Here is a 22,919-nt window from a genome sequence, read left to right as displayed (position 1 = left end):
GCGTGGATGCCACACCCTTGATTCTCTATCATAAACAAATTGATTTGGAAACTCAGCATACGTCAAAGTTTGACCTGCTTCAAATTTTTTATTGGCCTCCATCCATGCTAAGAACATTGTACATTTTCCTTCCTCTTCTTCCACGATTTCTTCAAGATCGTCATCATCTTTAAAGATGATATTTTGCTCTCCAGGCAAATGAAAGGTTAATCTCATCACTGAAGGCCACCTTTGATGAATATCATACGCTAAGGTTCTCCACACAGCCTCACATGCAGACAAATATCTGCAATCATAGAATTGTTTGATCTCATCAATAACCTGAGCATCCTCTCCACTGGAAGCTTCCTTTGTAACTCCAACTGCTACCCTGTCTGGACCTTTATTCACATACTTGAACAAATATTTGATAGCATTCGACTTGTTGCAGTACTCTACATTAACATGCGCTTGATAAGACATCAGTAGATATGCATTGTATGGAACCACATTCCTATTATCCATATGGACTCCCTTCTTCTCAGTAACCACCCCTGTGTCTCGTCTTCTATATGATGGGTATCCACTATCATCGATAACTGTGGTTTTACTGAATGTCTTGGGATAATATTTGGTGCAGTACCCATCTTTCATGCAGGGAGATTTTGAGAATGCTCTACCACATGGTCCATGAATCATATATGTAGATACAGCTCTAAACAATTTTGGATGCTGAGCAGGATCTGGCAACTCTGAAGATATTAATTGATCAATTTGAGTTGTCGTTGTTATCTTATGGTCTCCACTTAACCACAAAAGAATGTGAGCATGTGGTAGACCTCTTTTTTGGAATTCCACCGTATACATCCCTTATACCAAAAAGACAAAAAAAAAGTTATATGTTATATTTAAACTATCTATTTTATGTATGTGCTTTGATAAATTAAGGGTGATAATAAAAAATCAACAATACGTTAAGTAAGAAAATATTTTGCCATTTATTTTATAACAATCTAAATGAATATTTCTCTAAAAATAAGGTCGGATGATGAGCAATACCTGCATCTAGCACTCCAAATGGAATTCCTTGCTTAAGATCCGAGATTATCATGTCAAGCTTAATTTTGAATACTCTACACGATATATCCGGCCGGTCTTCAACCTTTAAGTTCCTTGGATTGTTAACCCTGCCAATCTCTTGCCAACTTGAGTTACATGTCATTGTGATGAAGAGGTCTGGATATCCATATTTCTTACAAATTGCCATAGCATCTTGACAATTATTAAACATGTATCTCATGCCACTAGTGAAGGACGCAGGTAGGATGATACGCTTACCTGCTTTAGAAGCACGTGTCTCACCCCTAACAACTGCATCTTGAATCCCTTTGTATATATCACTCCTCACCTTGGTTTGGTTGTTTCGGTAGTAGGTCAACCTTTGTGCTTCAATCATAGAAAAGCAATCAACCAAGAACTGCTGAAATAATCTTCCACCATTGACAATGGTTGCATACTCGACCTTTCTCTCTTGTATTCTAAATGCTATGAACTCCCTTAAACTCACACGCTGTCTCTTTCTATTTTCATCAGCCCTATGAGATTCTCGCAAAGGAATGTCTTCTTGGTAGCCATCTTCACCGTAAGGAAACATCATAGGGTACTGAAGAGGAATAAATGCGGTGTGTGTCTCATGAATCCTTTGCAGATGTCCAGACTTTAATTGAACTATAATATCACGCCCTGCATCTCCAGAATCAAAATCTCCTACAATTAGAGCTGCGACCTCGTTAGAAGATGGTAAATTGTAGACTCTTGCATCCTTTGATCTTTTTCGGTACAACCGTAGTCTTATATTTGCGATATCTCCTTGATTCAGGTAGTTTCTCACTATCCTAAATGTGTGAGCAAGAACATTATGTTGATCGATCATGTCCTTGAGATCTAGAACTAAGGACTGGTCAATGTTGTTGTTGTTTGTTCTTGAACTGTATAAAACATCAATTGAAAAATATTAGTATTCATAATTAACCAAAATCAAAGTACGAACTACCTAAATAATTTTTTAATCAGTTTGGAATGCATGATACAAACCTGAAAATCTCTATCCTGTTTGAGACCTCATTTTCTGTATCATAAATATATAACTGCGCAAATTTTGGTCTTTGTCCCTCAATTGGTACCAAGCTTCCAATTCTGTGGTAGTTTTGTCCACTCACAATGAACTGGGGAGGACCTGTCCCATCATTGATAGAGGTCTCTATTTTACCTCCGAGGGACGTGAAGCAAAACATGCTATTATAAGTTCTTATATTATCCTTAAAGTGTTTGCTTCTCTGGTCTGCTCCAGATAATAAACCTTGCAAGAGCTGAGGTGGACGTTGCAAAAACGGCAATTGTACCATCCCTCGCATACAACATATTGAGAACTCAATATTGGATCCTGTTTTAGACTTTTCTGATCTCTCCTCATACCACATCATGGCGTCGCAATGCCGACAAAAAAATTCTGGGTCACCAATATCTATCACATCTAATAATCACCAAGATAATAAATTATGTTTCAGTTATATCTGAAAAAAATACTTTATATAAAAATATATCTTTCTTTCACCATGTTAGGTATAAAAATAATATTTATAAAAGATTACCGAATACTGCAATTTATAGATTAAAAAGATGAGATCATATAATACAATTTTTTTGTGCCAGCCTCAAGGTTTAAGTTTTATATGCACACTAATCAAACAATAAGAATTACAATATATCAATGTTCAAATACAAAAATCATAATATATAACCATATCTTAGTTTGAATTTTAAAAACTTGAACACTAAACGATAATTTTTTGTTTATAAAAAGCATAACAATAGTAAATAATAAACTGCTGATATTGCTACTTCTTAGATTACCTGTATTCTCAGCAACATCGAATATGGCTGGGTATTCAATTTGCACAGAATCATCTAATATAATCGTGTTTTCAGTAATATCCTCAACTTCTTCAAAAATTTTTGAAAGATTTATAGCCAATTCCTTCAAGAATGTTTTTCTTTGTCTCAGGTGTCTTCCTTTTTCAGCTATGCACACTTCTTCTAATTCTTTAGTATCTAAATTTGAATTAGATGTACTTGCTCCTGTACTCATTAGAGATAGTAAATCAAGCACTTTATATTATAAAAAAAGAAAAATGAATATATATTAAATGTTTGAATCAGCTGAGTTATGAATATATATTATGAAAGTAGTATTAAAGATAAAAGAAGTAGAATTTTAGCTTTATGATAATTACAATCTATCATGCTTATCTTACCATGTCTCTTTTGAAGTAACATAGTCTTTCTATTCAGTCTTGCATCCCTTTGCAATCTAATTCGATTTGAGTACTCCAATGAATCTATAATAATTATTTAGCATATATCAAAGATTGTTTTCAAGAGACCAATTGAAAAGTTAAATGTTTGGTCTTTAAGTAATAAAAGCATATATTAACATACGCTGGCTTTGCAACTGATCGATATTGTTTGATGTTTGTTGAAGCTGTTGTTGACTTGTCTGATGACATGGGCTATCATATGCTTCGCATGTGATACCTGAATTACTAATATCACTAATATTGGAACATCGTTCCTTTTCACCTACAGAGTGTAGATTAGTAGTTGGAGACCTTGATCGATATGGTGTTGGGTTATTATCTAATAAGATAACTCGAGATATTAGTTTTTTGAACATATTTTTTGTTAAAGTTTATAATTGAATAAATAGTAGGAAAATCAAAATACATAAAGTACATGTACATTCACATAAGTAAGTTCCAAAAAAAATCATCCAAAAATTAACCTGTATTGAGTCCATTTGTAATGTTCGACAACACCGATTGAAAATGCACATCATTGGAACCATCACTCGAATTTCCTGTAATTTTTTCATAAACAAATTTAGTAACATATTACAAAAACAATGTAAATTAATAATTTATTACTTGTCAATAGCTAAATAATATATAGAAAATATTGTATTTTATGGGCTTTCATTCGTCCAAAATACTCATGACATGTTAGTTATTTTTTGTATGAAGTCTACCTTGAATTGTGGTCCGCTTTGTATTTTCTTTGTCTTTTAATATCAATTTTCTCTTCGATCTTGCTTCTCTTTGGACTTCTTGCATCTTTCAATATATACCTGGAAATACCAAATAAATAATTTTTTTAACTAATTAAAAATATATATACCTTATACCTAATACATTTTTATTATCAATTTTTTTTATATTATTAAAAAAAAATAAAGTACACAGGAGTACACATATGGCGGCGTTTGTTTTTGGTATACATATCGATCAAAACATAGATACGGGAGTACATAGGAGTACATGTATAGTGCTTGAATACTGAGACAAAAATGATGAAAGACATGGTATGGATTTAAACATATTTTATGGAAAATAATATATATTTTTATGGAAAATAATAATGTATGGATTTAAACATATTTTATGGAAAATAATATATATTTTTTTTCAAAAGTATCTTTTTTCAAATAAATATAAGTTTAATCTCACGATCAATAAATTTAACTTACAGTTAAAATCTTTTTTTTTATTTCCTTAAATAAAGAGATTGAAAATGAATAATTTATAAGTAAAAAGAGAGAAAAAGATGAAAGTACCTCTATTGTTGTGCTGAGATAATATAAAAAATAACAATGTAAACGAAGTAAACAGAGAAATTTATAAATGTGACAAATCAAAAAAATTTAAATTTAAAAATCAAAACGGTTAAGAAGTCACTTAATTAGGAATTAGTATTAGAATTTTAAATTTCAAATTTTTAAATAGAGTTTCCTAATTAGCTAGTTTATTTAAAAAATTTTAAATAAACTTTCTTAATTAAACGTTTGTTGTTTATTAAGAATATAGAAATTTGTTAATTTACAAATAATTTTTATTAGTTTTGTCATAAATAGTATCAATCCTATTATTTATCGATAAAAATAATAAAATTAAATATAATCTAAAAATTAATAACCTTATAAATATCGTAAATTTAGAAAAAAATATTTAAAAAGAGAGAAAAAGATGAAAGTACTTCTATTGTGGAGAAATAATCTAAAAGATAATAATAAAAATTTATAAATATGGCAAGTAAAAAAATTTAAATTTAAATATTGAAATGGTTAAGAACTTACTTAATTAGAAATTAGTATTAGAAATTCAAATTTAAAATTTTTAAATAGAATTTTCTAATTAGCTAATATAAATTTTAAATTTTTAAATAAAATTTTCTAATCAAACGTCCGTTGTCTATTAGGAATATAGAAATTTGTTAATTTAAAAATAATTTTTTTTAGTTTCATCATAAACAGTATTAACTTTATTATACTTTTTCTAAAATTTAAACAGTATTACATTTTTTTAAATAGTATAAATAATTTCACGTCTTAATAAGACTGATAATTCTATTTACTTTATTATACTCCTTTGTAATTAGCATAATAACTTATAAATTATATAAATTCTTAAAAAATATTGTCAAATTGCTTACGTAAAAATTCAAAAAAAAAAGTATATTTGAATTTAAATTTAAAATTCTAAACATAATACTTTAATTAAAAATTATAATTAGATTTTTTTTAAAAAATAAATACACATTAAAAATTAATAACTAACTTAATTGTATCAACAATAATTCAAAGAAAAAATTTATAACTTTATGACATTAAATATTAAATTAGATATTATCAGAATATCAACGGTGAAAATCAAATTAAAAATAAAACCACAAGTAATAACCAAATAACTTCAATTTATATTTAAAAAAATTCTAAATTCCAAACATAAAAATAGAAAAGAACCAAAAGAAAAATAACAACTCAAGAAAAGATAATGTTTCCACCAAAACAAACATATGCTTGACATTATTTTATAAGATAGACTCTAAAAGGGATTCCAAAACATGTGCATCCAAATTCTCAAGTTTCTTTCTCAATCTTGATCTTCTTGGAAGTTGAGGTATCACCTTCTACCTTCGATTCTTCCGACTCCGAGCATAATCGCTTAGTTGGTGTAATAGCATTTTCCAACAATTCGGATTCATCATTGGCAGCAACTTCATTGGAGAATTCAAGCAACAAATTCTGTACAAAATACCACGTTAAATTAAAGACTTCTTTCTAACCTTTGATTTTATAATTAATTATTAATTATAAAAAAATTAATTTCTAATTTTGAGAGAACAAACAAAAAAAAATTATTTTTTGAACAAATACCTTAGCACCTTTTACTTTCTCCCCTTCAATGATTGAGGATGTTTTTGAAATTGGAAGCAAACCACCGGTGTAGTCAACATCCTAAAATTATAATTAATTATTAATTATAAATTAGATACTACTAATGACCAAGGAAGCAAAAAATAAATTAATTTTTAATAGAAAATACACTTATAATTATACTCACAATTTGAATAGAGTGAGCCTCTTTGAATTTATTTATGAGGTCCACATTATCAGTCATCTTCTTAACTTTATAAGAAGGTGAAAAATGTGGATTATAAGATATTTGAACTTCAACGATGAAGAGAAAGGTCTTATCAATTAGGTTGAGCAAAAGTGTAGGTGTATCCGATAGATCTCCTTTCTGCAAGGTATTACATAATATATTAATAATAAATAATATAAAAATTACCAATAAAAATATCTTCACTAATATTTTTAGAAATAAATATTGGTTAGATCTTACCAATAGGAGTGGATCAAGTATCTCTACACAGCTCTTTCCCAAAACTTGTTTTGCCTCCTTGTCAAAGACTACAAAACATGCACAGTCAGAATCATCAATGACACCAAGCTTTATTCGATATCTGCTTAAAAAAAAATAACATAAAAAAAAGTTAAATATAGACTTATTCAATATCTAATCCAATGTGCATATACTTTAATTTAAAAAAAAATAAATAAATAACCTTGGAGTTATGGATAAAAGGAGACGGCCACAACTTGAACATTTGAAAGTTTTTGTAAAAGCATATGTGGACCTGTTGCATTCACATTGGCCGTACCACCAGTCTGGAGTATCCATAATATGACTTATAGTAGCCAAGACAATACAAATAGAATTCTGAAAAAAAAAATAATGATTTAAATTCCCTAAATTTGGTGAATTTTTTAAATAAATAAGATGAATAAATAAAAATAATCTATGTACAACGGATTTCAATTATTTTTTTCTCCATTTTTTTAAAAAAAAATTACCGTTTCGAATTCTTTTAACTGCTCGATGGTTTTGCCTTGATAAATTTTTAAGAATGCAGCCTCATTTGGAATTCCGCCGATGTTACCTCTAGATTCTTCAAATCTTACAAAGCTTGATAAATAAAGTTAAAAAAAAAATTGTTAGATAACACACACATAGTATGGAACTAAAGAATTAAAAAGAAAATACCCACCTATTTTTAAATTGGATGACAGTTGTATCTTCAAGATTGAAGAACATCTTTGTGCCATACATGGAATTTTGTAAAACAATTTTTTCTGAAAAATTTATTTTAATACAAAATGAGTAAAAATTCACATAAACAATAAGTAAAAGCTCACATATAAAAATATATTGTTAAAAAAATATGGATAAATATTACCGTTAAATAACTTCACTCTAACAAACTGTAAGACGACAACAGCTCCATCCTTATTGCCAGATCCCAGAAAAGCATTTAATTCATGTGCATAGTTGCCAAAAAGTGCACACTCCATTATTTTTCTATATCAAATAGAATGTTTAATGTTAAAAAAGTAACTACCAATAAAATAATATCAAATTATATATATTTTATATTTTTAAAATTTAAAATTTAATAATAAAATTAAAATATCAAATACAATTTAAAAAATTAATAATTAATTAATTATTTTAAATTTGTAACAAATAAACCGCGGAAAGAATGCTTTTTATTATTTTTTTTAAATTTGAATCTTTTTTTTTAAATCAATCCGAAGTGATTTTTTTTAAAAAAATTTAAATTTAAATAATTAGACGTTTAAAAACAGTGGCTTTGAATCTAAAACATTTTAACTAAGCTTAATGTTAGTTAAGATACATTTGTTACTTATTAATATTAATAAAAATATTTATAATAAAATAAGTTAAAATAATAATTTAAAAAGATGAGATTAGCAAAATTTGTATATTTATAAAAATAAATAGATAATTACCCATCATCAATCTCTAATTCGATAACAGTATATTTGGTAGATTTGCCATCCTTTTCAAGAGTCTTCTCATTCCCAATTCCAGCAAGATATCCAACAACATCTGAAATGATTTAAAATAAAAAAAATTATTGTTAATAAATTTGTTAAAAAAAACGCAGAATAAATTATCAATAAAATAAATAATTATACTTTTTCTAAAATAATAAACTTACCAACTAAATAGGTGCAATCATACCCAAGAGCATTGAGAGTGTCAAAACTCACAAACTTAAATCCATATCGTGGGATACTCGACGATTCTGGAAGTCTGTGCACATCAGTACGTTGGTTTAAATTAACCACGTATTCATGATGTGTAGTCTTGAAGTAACCCTTATTGAGTCCAACACCAAAATATCTTATTTGGTAAGATATTCCTTCCTCTAGCAAATTCACGAATCGAGACACAAAAGCCTTCTTAACTGAGGCGTGTATTTTTCCTCCCTAGAATTAATGAACAAAAAAAAACGATTAGATGGGAATAAACAAATAAATTTAAAATATAAATAATATAAATTTTAAATAAAATAGAAAAAACATTAGTAGAAAACTCACGTCTTCATCGAGCCAAACCATCTCAATTGAGTATGGCAATGGAGAATTTCCGTAACTTAGCAGTGTCCATAACCGTATCACTCGTATACGTACACACAAATTGTCGATTGTAGGATTGATGTCAGCAATTTTGTGAATACCAGCCATTAGAATAAATAGAGAGATTTTAGATATATGTAAAGAAAGGGATTGATGTACTTTAAATTGTGGTGCTTTACATCTCTCGTAACTTATACTTTTATAGTTGCATCATAACTAATATTTTTTAAATTTGGTTAACTTTAATTTAAAATTTAAAAAATAACAAACTAAATAAAACAACCAAAACTTAAATTTTAAAAATAACAACTTAAACAAATTATAATTTAAAAATTCTAACATAACGTAAATTTTTATAATAATATAATAATATAATAATTTTTATAATAATATAATAATATAATAATATTAGTACGTAACAATCGAAGAATAATTAACATAAATTTTTTTAAAACTCTAAATTTCTTTAAAAAAATTTATGTAGCTGCAATTTAAAAAAAAATTAAAATTTTAAAAAATAATGCTAAAAAGAATTAACAGATATTTAAAAAATAGTGTTATAATATAAAAAAGAACAACATAAGTAAAATCTAAATAAAATTAAAAAAATAAAAATTTAAATAAAATAATTTGAAATTTAAAAAATAACAACCTAACTAAAACAACCCAAACAAATAAAATAATTTAAAATTTAAAAAATAACAACCTATGTAAAACAACCCAAACTTAAAATTTGAAAATAACAACTTAAGCAAATAATAATTTATAATTTATAAATATAAATCTAAAAATTTCTAGTCACGACACGTAAGCAAATAAACTCCCAGACTTAACGTATGAGCGCCACGTCAGCAAATTGGCTCGCTATTTGTATTACTACTAGTGTTAAACCCGTGCGATGCACGGGTTTATATTTTAATTTCACATGACAAATAAAAAATAATAGTTTATAATTATAAATTTTTCCAAGTTTAGTATAACATTATTATTGTCATTATATAATAAACGTATTTAATATGTTATTTTATCTTTATTCAAAGTAAAATACAAATGGAACAGTTTGAAGTTTATAATATTCTTGAGTTATAAAAAAAGAGACCTAAAAAAATAAAAACATATATAACTGTAATAGTAGCATGTTAATTTTACATTAAACTTTATATTATAAGACTAATGAAATTTATAAACAACCTAGTATTTTACTAACCTCATTAGAAAAGTAATTGGCATATGATGTTGTGTTTTATGTTACACATTTTATTTCAAGTCTGAAAGTATAGTTAATAAATTAGTTATATCTACGACAAATATTTGTATAAAAGTGCAAATCATAACATGTTACTAAAATGAAAATACTATTTTCTTATCTAAATATTATTAAAAATTTCGTTGAACGCGACATTTGTTATTGATGAGTTTGGATTACTGTCTTTATTTAGAATTAGAATGTTCAAGCCATTGCGACTCTTAATTCTTGACAAAATAACGTAAAGTTGCCCATTGATAAACACTGATTTTGGAAAGTAAAGTCCTACATGCGATAATGATTGACTACATAGTGAAATACTTTGGTTTCAATGTTTTTCTCCTTATATATAGTATCCCGTCAACCAATAATGTCTAAGTTGCATTCTAAATATGATTTAGTTTGTTAACACTATTAGATATCAATAGCATCACAAACAGTTTTCTCAATTAATGACCAGACCTCGTTAATAGCTGCAATGAATTTTTTATCGTCACACAGTAGTCCCATAAAATAGAAAATATATTGGAAGTTAGGATATGTAATCTCATTAACTGTCCTAATAGACTCATATGTTGTGCAACTTTTTTAATAATTAACAAAATTCTTATATAGTAGATATCATATGTATCTGGTAGAACATAATTTAATCTCCCGATAAAATACTCTCTCTTGCGTGGATATCATTCCCTTTCTTCTGTATTATAAACAAATTGATTTAGAAACTCAGTATACGTTAGAGTTTGACCTGCTTCAAATTCTTTGTTAGCCTCCATCCATGTTAAGAACATCGTACATTTCCCTTTCTCTTAATCTAATGATTTTCTCAAGATTGTTATTGTCTTTAAAGATGATATTCTATTTTCTAGGTAAATAAAATGTTAATCTCATTACTGAATATCATAAGTCAAAGTTCTCCATACAGCCTCCCGTGTAGATAAATACCTACAATCATAAAATTATTTGATCTCATAATACATTTTTTTAAATATGTTTTATCATTTACCATACCAATAATAACATTTTAAATAAAAAGATAGAAAAAATATTTATTCACCGAAAATAATTTTTTCCTCAACAAATTAAAATCCTTCCAACACAAAAAAATTAATATTACAAAAATATTTATAACAAAATAAAATTAAAATAATAATCTAGAGAATACTAAATTAAATAAATTTAAATTTATAGAATAAAATCTTGAAATAAATCTAAATAAATAAATTTACATTGAAGTTAATATTAAAATTTTTAGATTTCGTTTTACTCATTTAATACGTGTAACTATTTATATTAAAAAAACTAATTATAACTTAAAAAATAATAACAAAAAAATTATACCAAATTATATACATATATATTTTATATTTTAAAATTTAAAAATTAACAAATTTAAAAAATTTTAAACACAATTTATAAATTATCTTTTATTAAAGAAATAGTTATAATTTAAAAATTAAAAATTAATTATTTATTTTATTTTATAAAGATAAAACTATGCAAAGTATTTTTTTAAAGTATGGTTATTTTGTATATTTTTGAAATTAATATATCAATAATAATATTTTAAATAAAAAGATAGAAAAAATATTTATTTAAAAAAATAATTTTTTAATAAATTAAAATCTTTCAAGTACAAATAAAATTAATATTATAAAATCTTTTTAACAAAATAAAATTAAAATAATAATTTAAATACAAAATAATAAAATATTCAAATATATAGAATAAAATCTTGAAACAAATTCAAATAAATAAACTTACAATGAAGTTAATATTAAAATTCATAGATTTCATTTTACTCATTTATTATGTGTAAGTGTTTATATTTAAAAAATAATAATTGATTATCCATCATCAATTTCTCTTAACAAATTCATAAATCGAGTCACAAAATCCTTCTTAACTGAGATATGTATTTTTTAAAAAACTTTTTTAAAAAAATTAATTATGAAAAAATAACTTAAAATTAAAAAGTAACAACTTAAACAAATAATAATCATTTATGATTTAAAAGAGTAATCTGTAAATAACTTAAAATTTAAAAAATAACAAACTAAGCAAATAACTTAAAATTTAAAAAATAACCACCTAAGCAAAATAACTTAAAATTTAAAAAATAACAACCTAAGTAAAACAACTTAAAGAAATAACTTAAGTTTAAAAAATAACTACCTCTTTTAAAGATGACGTTTTATTTCTGTTTTCAAATTTAAGCTATTATTATTTTGTTTTTGAACTTGTTTCTTACTATTACTTGCTTTTTGTTGTTATAACTTTTAAATTGTTGATTTCATTATTAAACAACTATCTTAATTTTAAAATAATTTATAAATAATATTGTTTAAATTAGTTCAATAATATTAAGATTTAAATATCTAACTACCTTGTTAATAAATTTGAAAACTAAATCTTTATTGATATTGATATCTAACAATCTAACCAAATAATTTATTTTTTAAAAAAATTAGTTTAATAATATTAAGATTTAAATATCTAACTACTTTGCTAATAAACTCAAAAACTAAATCCTTATTATTATCTAGCAATCTAACCAAATAATCTATTAATTTATAAATAAAATTACAAAAATTTCTAATAACGATATTTAAGAAAATAATCTCGAAACCCAACATATGAGCGTCACGTCAGCAAAAAGTCAACCCCATTTGTATTCAGTCTAAAGGAAAGATTATTTTAAATTTAAAAAGTAACAATTTAAACAAATGATAAATTATAATTTATAAATAATATTTTTAAAAATTTTAGTGATGATACCTAAGCAAATTATTAGTTCAACAATATTAAAAATTAAATATCCAACAACCTAAGAAAGTGTATTTAAAAATTCAAAAGGTAACAACCTAAGTAAATAAAATATGTTATAATTTATAAATAAGAGTTTAAAAGTTTTTAGTGTCGACATTTAAGCAAATAAATTTCTAAACTCAATGTATGAACACCACGTCAGCATAGGAAAAGCTCCCTATTTGTATTGCTATTGCTATAAAGATAAAGATACACTTATGAAATGTGTAATATAATATAAAAAAATATATTTTTTAAAATAAGAAAATATTTGATTTATTTTATTTATTTAAAAAATCTGTTAAGCATTTTATCGAGAGAATTGTCGTAATACTCCAAATTACTTTTTTAAATATTTTTTGTCGAAAATTTTAGTTATAAATATATTTTAATCACAAAATATTTTATTTTATTAAACAAATGAGTTCTAATATCAAAATTCTAGTAAAAAGTTTTTAACAAATAATAAAAAGATTAATTTCACAGTTAATAAATTCAACTAATAGTTAAATTTTTTTTCATTTCTTTAAATAATGAAATTGAAAATGAATAGCTTATAATTAAAAAGAGAAAAAAAATATGAAAGTACCTCTATTGTTGTATAGAAACAATGTAAATGGAATAAAGAAAAAATTTATAAATATGACAAATGAAAAAATTAAATTTAAAAATCGAAACGGTTAAGAAGTCACTTAATTAGGAATTAGTATTAGAATTTCAAATTTCAAATTTTTAAACAGAGTTTGCTAATTAGCTAGTGCAAATTTTAAATTTTTAAATAAAATTTTTTAATTAAATGTTCGTTGTTCATCAAGAATATATGAATTTGTTAATTTAAGAATGATTTTATTAGTTTCGTCATAAATAGTATTAATCCTATTATTTGTCGATAAAAATAAATAAAATTAAATACAATCTAAAAATTAATAACCTTATAAATTACGTAAATGTAAAAAAAATATTTAAAAAGAGAAAAAAAATGAAAGTACTTCTATTGTGCAGAAACAATTTAAAAGATAACAATGTAAATTGAGTAAAGAGAAAATTTATAAATGTGGCAAGTAAAAAAATTTAAATTTAAAAATCGAAATGGTTAAGAAGTCACTTAATTAGGAATTAGATTTAGAATTTCAAATTTTAAATTTTTAAATAGAGTTTTTTAATTAGCTAGTACAAATTTTAAATTTTTAAATAAAATTTCCTAAATTAATTCAATTTTGTCGAAACAATATTAGAAATAGAATTAAAATTTCCTAAAATGTCAAATTAATTTTTTTAAATAATATAAATAACCTCATATTTTAATATTTTATTGTAAGGCCCACATCGGTTGGGGAGGGGAACGAAGCATGCCTTATAAGGGTGTGGATACCTCTCCCTAGCATGACGCGTTTTGACGAGTGAGTGTGGGGGGCTTCAGCTATCATCCCTATCGTCAAAGGCAAAACCGTGAGGCCTTGTGTGCCAAAGCGGACAATATCGTGCTAGCGGGTGGTCTGGGCTGTTACAGATGGTATCAGAGCCAGAACCCGGATCGATGTGCCAGCGAGGGCGCTGGACTCCCTTAGGGGGGTGGATTGTAAGGCCCACATCGGTTGGGGAGGGGAACGAAGCATGCCTTATAAGGGTGTGGATACCTCTCCCTAGCATGACGCGTTTTGACGAGTGAGTGTGGGGGGCTTCAGCTATCATCCCTATCGTCAAAGGCAAAACCGTGAGGCCTTGTGTGCCAAAGCGGACAATATCGTGCTAGCGGGTGGTCTGGGCTGTTACAGAGCGTTGATAATTCTATTTACTTTAATATAATCTCTTGTAATTAGCATAGTAACTTATAAATTATATAAAATTTTAAAAAATATTCTCAAACCTAATTGTTTACTTAAAAATTCAAAAAAAAAGTTTATTCGAATTTAAATTTAAAATTTTAAATATAATACTTTAATTAAAAATTATAATTAGATTTTCTTTTTAAAATAAGTACACATTAAAAATTAATAACTAACTTAATTGTATCAACAATAATCCATATGAAAAATTTATAACTTTATGACATTAAATACTAAATTAGAAATTAACAGAATATCAACGATGTAAATCAAATTAAAAATAAAACCATAAATAATAAACAAATAACTTCAATTTATATTTAAAAAATTCTAAATTCCAAACATAAAAATCCAAAAGAACCAAAAAAAAAAATAACAACTCAAAAAAAGACAATGTCTCCACCAAAACAAACTTAGCATTATTCTATTAGATATACTCTAAAAGGGATTCTAAAACATGTGCATCCAAATTCTCAAGTTTGATCTTCTTGCAAGTTGAGATATCTCCTTGCACATTTGAATCTTCCGACTCCAAAGATAGTCGCTTGGTTAGTGTAATAGCATTTTTCAATACTTCGGATTCATCACTGTCCGCAACTTCATTGGAGAATTCAAGCAACAAATTCTGTACAAAATACTATGTTAAATTAAAGACTTCCTTCTCACCTTTCATTTTATCTCAATAATATTTTTTAATAAAATAAAGATCTAACTTTGAAAAAATAAACAAACAAAAAATTCATTTTTTGAACAAATACCTTAACATCTTCTACTTTTTCTCCTTCAATGATTGACAAAACTTTTGAAGTTGGAAGCAAACCACCAATATAGTCAACATCCTAAAATTATAATTAGTTATTAATTATTATTTATAAATTAGATACTACTAATAATCAAAGAGGAGAAAATGTTGCATTTTTTTCAAAAATGTTTCCCTTAATAAAAAGGTTTGTTACCTATTAATAATATTAATAAAAATATTCATAACAAAATAAGTTAAATAATAATGTAAAAAGATGAAAATATCAAAAATTTTAGATTTATAAAAATAAAAATAAATATATGATTACCCATTATTAATCTCTAATTCAATAATAATGTACTTGATAGATTTGCCATTCTTTTCAAGAATTCTCTCATTCTCAATTCCAGCAAGATATCCAACAACATCTGAAATGATTCAAAATAAAAAATAATTGTTATCAATAAATTTGTTAAAAATCAAAACACAGCCGAAATTATCAATAAAATAAATAAATTTATAAATAAATTATACTTTTTCTAAAACAATAAACTTACCAACTAAATAGGTGTAATCGTACCAAGATGTGTATTTCTTTTCTCTAGAATTGATAAACAAAAATCAAAGAACAATTAGATGGGGATAAACAAACAAATTTAAAATATAAATAATATAAATTTAAAATAAAATAAAAAATATTAGTAGAAAACTCACGTTTTTATCGAACCAAATCATCTCAATTGAGTATGGCAATAGAAAATTTTCGTAAATTGATAGTGTCTATAACCATATCACTCGTATACGTACACACAAATTGTCGATTGTAGGATTGATGTCAGCAATTTTGTGAATACCAGCTATTGGAATAAGTAGAGAGATTTTGGATATATATAAAAAAAGGGATTAATGTATTTTAAATTGTGGTGCTTTACATCTCTCATAACTTATACTTTTATACTTGTATCATAACTAATTTTTTTTTAAATTTGGTTGACTTTAATTTAAAATTTAAAAAATAACAAACTAAGTAAAACAACCCAAATTTAAAATTTAAAAATAACAACCTAAACAAATAATAATTTAAAAAATCTAAACTAACGTAAATCGTTATAGTAATATTAGTATGTAACAACCGAAGTATAATTAACGTAAATTTTTTTAAAACTCTAAATTTCTTTAAAAGAATTTATGTAGCTGCAATTTAAAAAGAATCAACAAAATTTTAAAAAATAATACTAAAAAGAATTAACAGATTTTTAAAAAATAGTGTTAAAATATAAAAAAGAACAATTTAAGTAAAATAATTTAAAATGTAAAAAATAATAACCTAAGTACAATAGTCTAAAATTTAAAAAAAACAACTTAAATAAAATAAATTAAAATTTAAAAAATAACAACCTAAATAAAACAACCTAAACTTAAAATTTGAAAATAACAACTTAAACAAATAATAATTTATGATTTATAAATATAAATCTTAAAATTTCTAGTGACGACACGTCGGCAAATGAACTCCCAGACTCAACATATGAGCGCCACGTCACCAAATAAGCTCCCCATTTGTATATTATAAAGATAAAGATAAAGATAAAGATAAAGATAAAGATTACTAAATCAAGTATTTGTTCCTTCTTTTTTCAACATACTAATGAGATTATTAAAAAAAAAAAACAAAATAAAAGATATTTACCAATAATTGATGTGCGAACATTGGTATATTTTGAATAAAACGTTATTTGAAAGACAAATTACGAAATTTAGTTGATTCAAGTAATTCAACTTTTATTCTCTTAACGAAAGGAAAAAAATAGCATTGGAATTTGGAAAAATATTAGATCAACTCTACTGTAACCAAATGACATGAATCCAATAAATCCTGAAAATTGGTGATGTGAAAATAAATTGTGTACAGGGGGTTACAGTTTTTAACTTTTAAGTTCTTGTTATTATCATCTTAAATGTTACGCTTAAGTTTGGCTAAAAAATATTATCCTTATTGATGGGGAAAAAAGTTGATTTAAGTTTCATGAGAACATTAAACTAACCATCTTCCCTTATTGACCATTAAACTAAGAATACCCAAAGACACCAAAAATAAGGCGCAGTGATTCTTTCATGAACAGCTAATGCATAGAATCATGTGAAATCAAAGCATTACATTACATTAGAACCCCATCACTCATTTTCAGAGCAAAATACAAGTGAAAGAAAATCCTATAGTACTCTCATTTGTTACAAATCCTAGCTGTAGGCATGGTGACACAGATTGGTGCATAGGCTTTCTTGGCTTCTGGGGTGCCACGTTTTGGTTCATCAGCCACAGCCACGCCAGCAACAGAGCAAACAGCAGCTGCAGCAGCAGCAAACATCATGTTCCTCCTTCCATTGTTGTTGCTTCCTTCCTTGTCCTCATAACTTACCTTAACCATTTTTTCACCTTCAACTGTTTTGGCAGCACTTGCTACAACCACCCTCCTCGGGGTTGCCACCGGAGACCGGTTGCTGAGGGCTGAGCTGCCAAGGAATGATGCTGTCATGGTGACTGATGATGATGCCATTGCTGCAACGTTAACCTGAGCTCTGAAGTCTGAACTAGTTAGTAGCTTCTCTACACGGCAAGTAGTTAAGTTAGATCATAAAAGAAATATATGGAATGTAAGTCATAAAGAAGGAACTAGTTGGGACATCCACAATCTTATCTAGTTTATGAGTGTGTCCAATAGATTATTGCCACGTTGAATAATTGATCCTTTGGAAACATGTGGCCTTGAGAAGTTTAGTGTTATGAAATGCTGACTAGGACTTCGGAGGATCAGAAAAATGAGGATTGTATTAGCTTTCAAATTTATATCCCCCTCCCCTTCCCTCTTCTTTTTCTTTGTCTCTTTATTTTTTTCAAAGGAAAGGGGTTTGAGCTTCTTATCTGATATAAACTACAAGTAAATATGAACCACCCAACATTATATTTAAACACCCCCTAAAAGATTCCACAACTAAAGTAAACCCCACAAGGAGGAGGCATGGATTACATATCAAAATCAATTGCTTACAATAGATAACTAATTAATTTATCTTGTGTTAAGCTGTTCTGTTGAATGATACTATCATTTTCATTTCACAAAGATGGGGAAAGATGGTATAACTAGAACTTGGGTTTGGGAAACTACATGCAAGCCTAAGCGCATAAAACGATCTCTTCTTCTCTTGTTCTGTAAGGAGGAGGCAGTAAACTATCTATGTTGGCAAAAAGATCACCACGTCCAGGAGGTGGTTCCACAGCAGACGAATCCAATACCGAGTCAGGAATTGCTACAAGGGTTTCTTCAAAAAATGATTCAATTGTCTGGATAGCACAAGAATTCTGTTAGCATATGAAACAATTAATACAATAACTGAAGATATTAAGGAATGGATGTAACCCAAGATCTTAGTAATCCAATTAGACAAGCATACAAGAATTTCTCCTTTGATTAACTATTTAAGTACTCTATATACAGAAGACACATTTAGTTGGGCATCAACTTTACCGTGCAACTTCGGAAAGCAGCATCTGCTTTGCGCTTCCAAAGTCCATTTCCAGGTGCTGAATGGAAAAGATTGAGCAAAGGCTGCAGTAACAGAATAGATTATATTAATATAATAGCAGTAAATTTCTGGTGAAAATGTGCATGTCATATATAGCTTTGTAAATGAAATGGAAGAAAAGAAAAAGAATCTTAAAAACAAAACAGAAACCCTTCAATGAGAACAGGTAAATGGTTGAAACTTGAAAGTAGGAAATTGACAAATTAGGAAACTAACTGACGAGTTACATATCCCCCTCACCTTCACAATATCTCGCACAGTTGGCTTGTGCCCATATTTTCCCAACACAGAATCTCCATAGACTTGATATTTTTTGAGTACCTTAATTATATGAGAAATAAGCAATTAAAGGGAAAAATAATGGGAAACTCAGTAATGTGAAAAGATAACTATCAAAGTTGGAGAGGATGTAGCAGTGGAAAGCCAAAAATTCTGTAAATGAACCTGACGGCGTGTAAGACCACTGCGTGGTGCACCATAAATTGCAGTATCAACATGTCCCAAAATATGCCATGGACTGGTATGATTATCAACAATGTTATTCAAGCCACCATGTAGCAATGTACATTAGCAACAACAAGAAGGTTCAACCAAGAAAACATTTCGAGAAATATACAACATTTTCTATTGTTTCACATAACAGTTTAAGCTTAGAATGAATTTCTTTTTCCTCTTTTTATAAAAAAAGCAGCATCTTGTTTGTTTGAGTTATCAAAGAATCCAAACAGGGAAATATAAAATATTTGTTTATAAGAGGTACTTATTGTATGCTGCACGTCCAAGCATAACACCATGGGCACCAGCTTCTCGAGCTGCATTGACCTACAATCAAAATCCCCATAAAACAGGTAAAGGCCCTGAACAGTATGTATATGCTTTAAGGGAATGGAGTACTGGAAAATTCCTTTAAATACTTATGAATATGAGTCAATAAACAAAGACTGATCAGCATGACAAGAGTTCACCTCATTAATACCAGAAATGCCACCATTGATTGTAAATGTTAAGTCAGGAAAATCACGTAAGAGGCCATAAAAATATTCATATCTGCATTAGAGAGCATGAAACATCATTGGTGACCCAATATATAATATGATTGCAAAAGTCAAAATTTCTACTAGAACCTACTTTAGTGGAGGAATATTCCGATTTTCAGCTGGGCTAATGCCATTGAGCAATGCCTTCCTTGAGTGAATTATGAAATGCTTAGTGGGAGAGAAAGACGAAACATTGTAAATGAAATCACCTGCAAAAAAGAAGTATGTTAGATATTTTATTGAATGAATTATAACTAAAATCTAAATACCATCAATAGCAGTGTATAATAGAGATCCATTTTGGTATTTGAGCATATTTAAGAATACTAGAAATTTGCAAAATAACAGGGACTAAAAGAAGCAATTGCTGAATTGGCGGTGCTCAAACTGCTATATGCTATATTATAACTATCACATTATTTGATCCATGTACATAATCCCACTTATTGAGAAAAGGTTTTGTTGTTGTCACTGTTGGTCTTATTCAATTGCGTTATAATGATTAAGAAAATGGGTAGAAGAAATAAAAAATAATATTGATTTCAGATTGGCATAAGTTATCATCATTAACAAATGGGTGAAGAAACAAAAAATAATACTGATTTCAGATTGGCACAAGTGACAAGGAAAGGTTTTATAAGTTTGTTCTCTAATCTATTCTCAATTGAAGATGCACAAATCTACTAAGGGGTTAGCAACCCAACTCAAAACCCCATTGTTACTATAGCAATCATGATTTCATTTGCAATAATTCCTACCACCTCTTGGCATTTCACAACTGGCTTCTTCAACTCATAATTTTGATTTAATGGTAACAAGAAACAGCAGCAATTGGAGATATTAAGCAGTGAGCATCATGTACCAAATCCACTGGATATCCCCTTTTTAATTACTTTATGAATGCAAGATATTGAACACTATTCGAGCATATTTTTAGCTGCAAAAGCTCTTGAAATATATCATATACTAACATATATCAGGTTTACTCGAACCCAATTCATAAAATCCTAATCTTATAGTTTTTCAACTATAATAGCAAGAAGAATCTTACATAGCTGATCATAGGAATCATGATCATCCACTCCAATGCGACATTTGACACTAACAGGTACATTTGTGTTGGCAGCAATTGCCGACATAGCTTCAGCAACAAACTTTCCTTGAATAAATTAGATTTCAATATCAAAGCAAATTGATGGTGAAGATTTATATATTGATTCTGTTTGGATCTCATATTTAATTAAGAGTATTTTCTAACCTTTGGGTCAAGCATAAGGCTCACGCCAAAGCATCCATGTCCAGCTACCCTTGGACTAGGGCATCCACAGCTGGTCATTAAAATTAAAATTAAACAACAAAAAGGGAGGGTCTCCATCAGAGATGTTGGCATAAATCAGTGAAACTTTTAAGTGAGATTTAAGGTGAAAGGAAAATATACGAACTTTAAATTGATCTCATCATAGCAATAAGCATTAGCAAGTTCAGTTGCTTTTGCCAAATTTTCTATATTACTCCCTCCGATTTGAAGCACAATGGGATGCTGATCTGGAGAATATGCCAAGAACCTGTCCTGAGCAGAATAGAAATAGAAATAAAACATAAAATGTAATCATTGGTTGTTCAGTAGCAATTCATACAGAAGTGATAACGTTGCATATCATCCCAAGGATTTTGGCTCTACACAAATACATACACCCAGCATTACGAGATAAGCAGTCAACTTCTAAGCTAAATTTTAATCACTACTAGTTATGCAATATATTTTACCACAGAAAACTCAGACAACAAAGTGATATTACACAAATTGCAACCATGACATTAGTCTTATAGCACCAGAGCTCCTGGTCTTTTTTGTTTTCTTTAATGAGTAGAGTTTTCTTTACAGTTACCAGGTTGTCCTTTTGATGAACAATCGTTTCAGCTGCAATCATCTCAGTGTAGAGCCAAGCATGCTTCGATATGAGGCGTGCTAGAGTCCTATAGTGATTATCCGTCCAATCCATCATTGGAGCAACACTGAAGTAGTTCAATTCAACCAACAAAAAAGCAATACACAAAAACAAATCAGGTCAATAAAATCAGCATACAAATAGCTAGCACAACCAGATAGCTGAAAATGCAGAAACCAGGGTACCAACCTAAACCAAGGTGGAAGATACTGTTTTGCAACCACCCCATTTTTTCCATTTGATTGTTCTCTCCAACAAGACGCAGAAAACAACCTTGAACTTCGCAAATTCCCACGATATATGCTACCAACTATTGGGAATCTGAAACTTTTTGCAAAGACATTTGAGCCTATGGGAGCAAATGAAACTCCCAAGGAGTACCCTGCAAACTTCATCGTCCCTTTTCACAAACAAACCATAGCCCCGGTTGGTGTCTCTGGCACCTAAACAAAACAAAACACCTCTTACGTAGTATTTAATTGAACTTGTACCGTAATAATTGCACTTAACCAAAGTAATCAAACTCAAGAGTTCACACAAACTCGTATTAGCTCAGGTAAAATTAAATCTCAAAACTCAACTATTAGAGTGGCCGTTAACTTGATAATCTTGCAGTTAAGTGGAGAAAAATAATCAGTCATTTTATCGAACACTAGATATGCATAACATAGTTGTATGGAACAATATGCCACGAGAAGCACGCAGAAAGAGGAGAAAATTTACACGGATTCTGCCTTGCCTTTCAAGGAATGAGCTCGGAATAGTGTCTTCTGAGGCTGTTTGTAAGCTTATCCGCGAGTTTGTTTATTGGAAACTTTCAAGACTTTCAGGTGTAACTGTACCCTCTTTCCTCTCTGTTTATTTGATTGGCTTTTTAGAAGGAAAAACATAAATCTAAACAAAAAATT

The 22,919-nt window shown here is 27.7% G+C and overlaps 2 protein-coding genes across 7 annotated transcripts in view; both read right to left on the bottom strand.

Annotated features, from left to right (window-relative positions):
- The window catches only part of LOC112772765 (uncharacterized), a 24,259-nt gene extending 6,261 nt beyond the window's left edge, over positions 1-17,998 (bottom strand). Inside the window, exons 1-20 of the mRNA XM_072231033.1 lie at positions 17,677-17,998; positions 17,520-17,563; positions 15,457-15,537; positions 15,156-15,323; positions 8,398-8,668; positions 8,186-8,285; positions 7,612-7,733; positions 7,423-7,507; positions 7,229-7,340; positions 6,940-7,094; positions 6,744-6,837; positions 5,998-6,115; positions 3,821-3,895; positions 3,478-3,618; positions 3,294-3,377; positions 2,893-3,117; positions 2,631-2,636; positions 2,074-2,512; positions 1,039-1,967; positions 123-848 (exon numbers count right to left, since the gene is read on the bottom strand). Coding sequence (XP_072087134.1) covers positions 123-848; positions 1,039-1,967; positions 2,074-2,512; positions 2,631-2,636; positions 2,893-3,117; positions 3,294-3,377; positions 3,478-3,618; positions 3,821-3,895; positions 5,998-6,115; positions 6,744-6,837; positions 6,940-7,094; positions 7,229-7,340; positions 7,423-7,507; positions 7,612-7,733; positions 8,186-8,285; positions 8,398-8,668; positions 15,156-15,323; positions 15,457-15,537; positions 17,520-17,563; positions 17,677-17,998 — 4,297 coding nt within the window. The remainder of the gene's footprint in view (positions 1-122; positions 849-1,038; positions 1,968-2,073; positions 2,513-2,630; positions 2,637-2,892; positions 3,118-3,293; positions 3,378-3,477; positions 3,619-3,820; positions 3,896-5,997; positions 6,116-6,743; positions 6,838-6,939; positions 7,095-7,228; positions 7,341-7,422; positions 7,508-7,611; positions 7,734-8,185; positions 8,286-8,397; positions 8,669-15,155; positions 15,324-15,456; positions 15,538-17,519; positions 17,564-17,676) is intronic.
- LOC112789433 (uncharacterized) lies at positions 17,552-22,919 on the bottom strand. Of its 6 annotated transcripts, none has more exons than XM_072226668.1 (13): positions 22,751-22,919; positions 22,201-22,454; positions 21,952-22,078; positions 21,505-21,632; positions 21,321-21,390; positions 21,114-21,216; positions 20,154-20,271; positions 19,991-20,072; positions 19,786-19,847; positions 19,470-19,542; positions 19,266-19,346; positions 18,968-19,048; positions 17,552-18,783 (listed from the first exon to the last, which is right to left on the bottom strand). In XM_072226668.1, exons 2-13 carry the CDS (start codon positions 22,404-22,406, stop codon positions 18,616-18,618), a joined length of 1,299 nt encoding a protein of 432 aa, XP_072082769.1. In that variant the 5' UTR covers positions 22,407-22,454; positions 22,751-22,919; the 3' UTR covers positions 17,552-18,615. The 6 variants fall into 6 exon arrangements, with proteins under 6 accessions (XP_072082769.1, XP_025687110.1, XP_029151834.1 ...); XM_025831325.3 differs by having other exon boundaries at positions 22,735-22,915; XM_029296001.2 differs by having other exon boundaries at positions 17,552-18,801; positions 22,751-22,911.

Source organism: Arachis hypogaea, chromosome 3, assembly GCF_003086295.3.
Source record: "Arachis hypogaea cultivar Tifrunner chromosome 3, arahy.Tifrunner.gnm2.J5K5, whole genome shotgun sequence".
NCBI lineage: Eukaryota > Viridiplantae > Streptophyta > Magnoliopsida > Fabales > Fabaceae > Arachis > Arachis hypogaea.
Note: the sequence above shows the minus strand (reverse complement) of the source record. Positions and strands in the feature narration are given on the sequence as shown.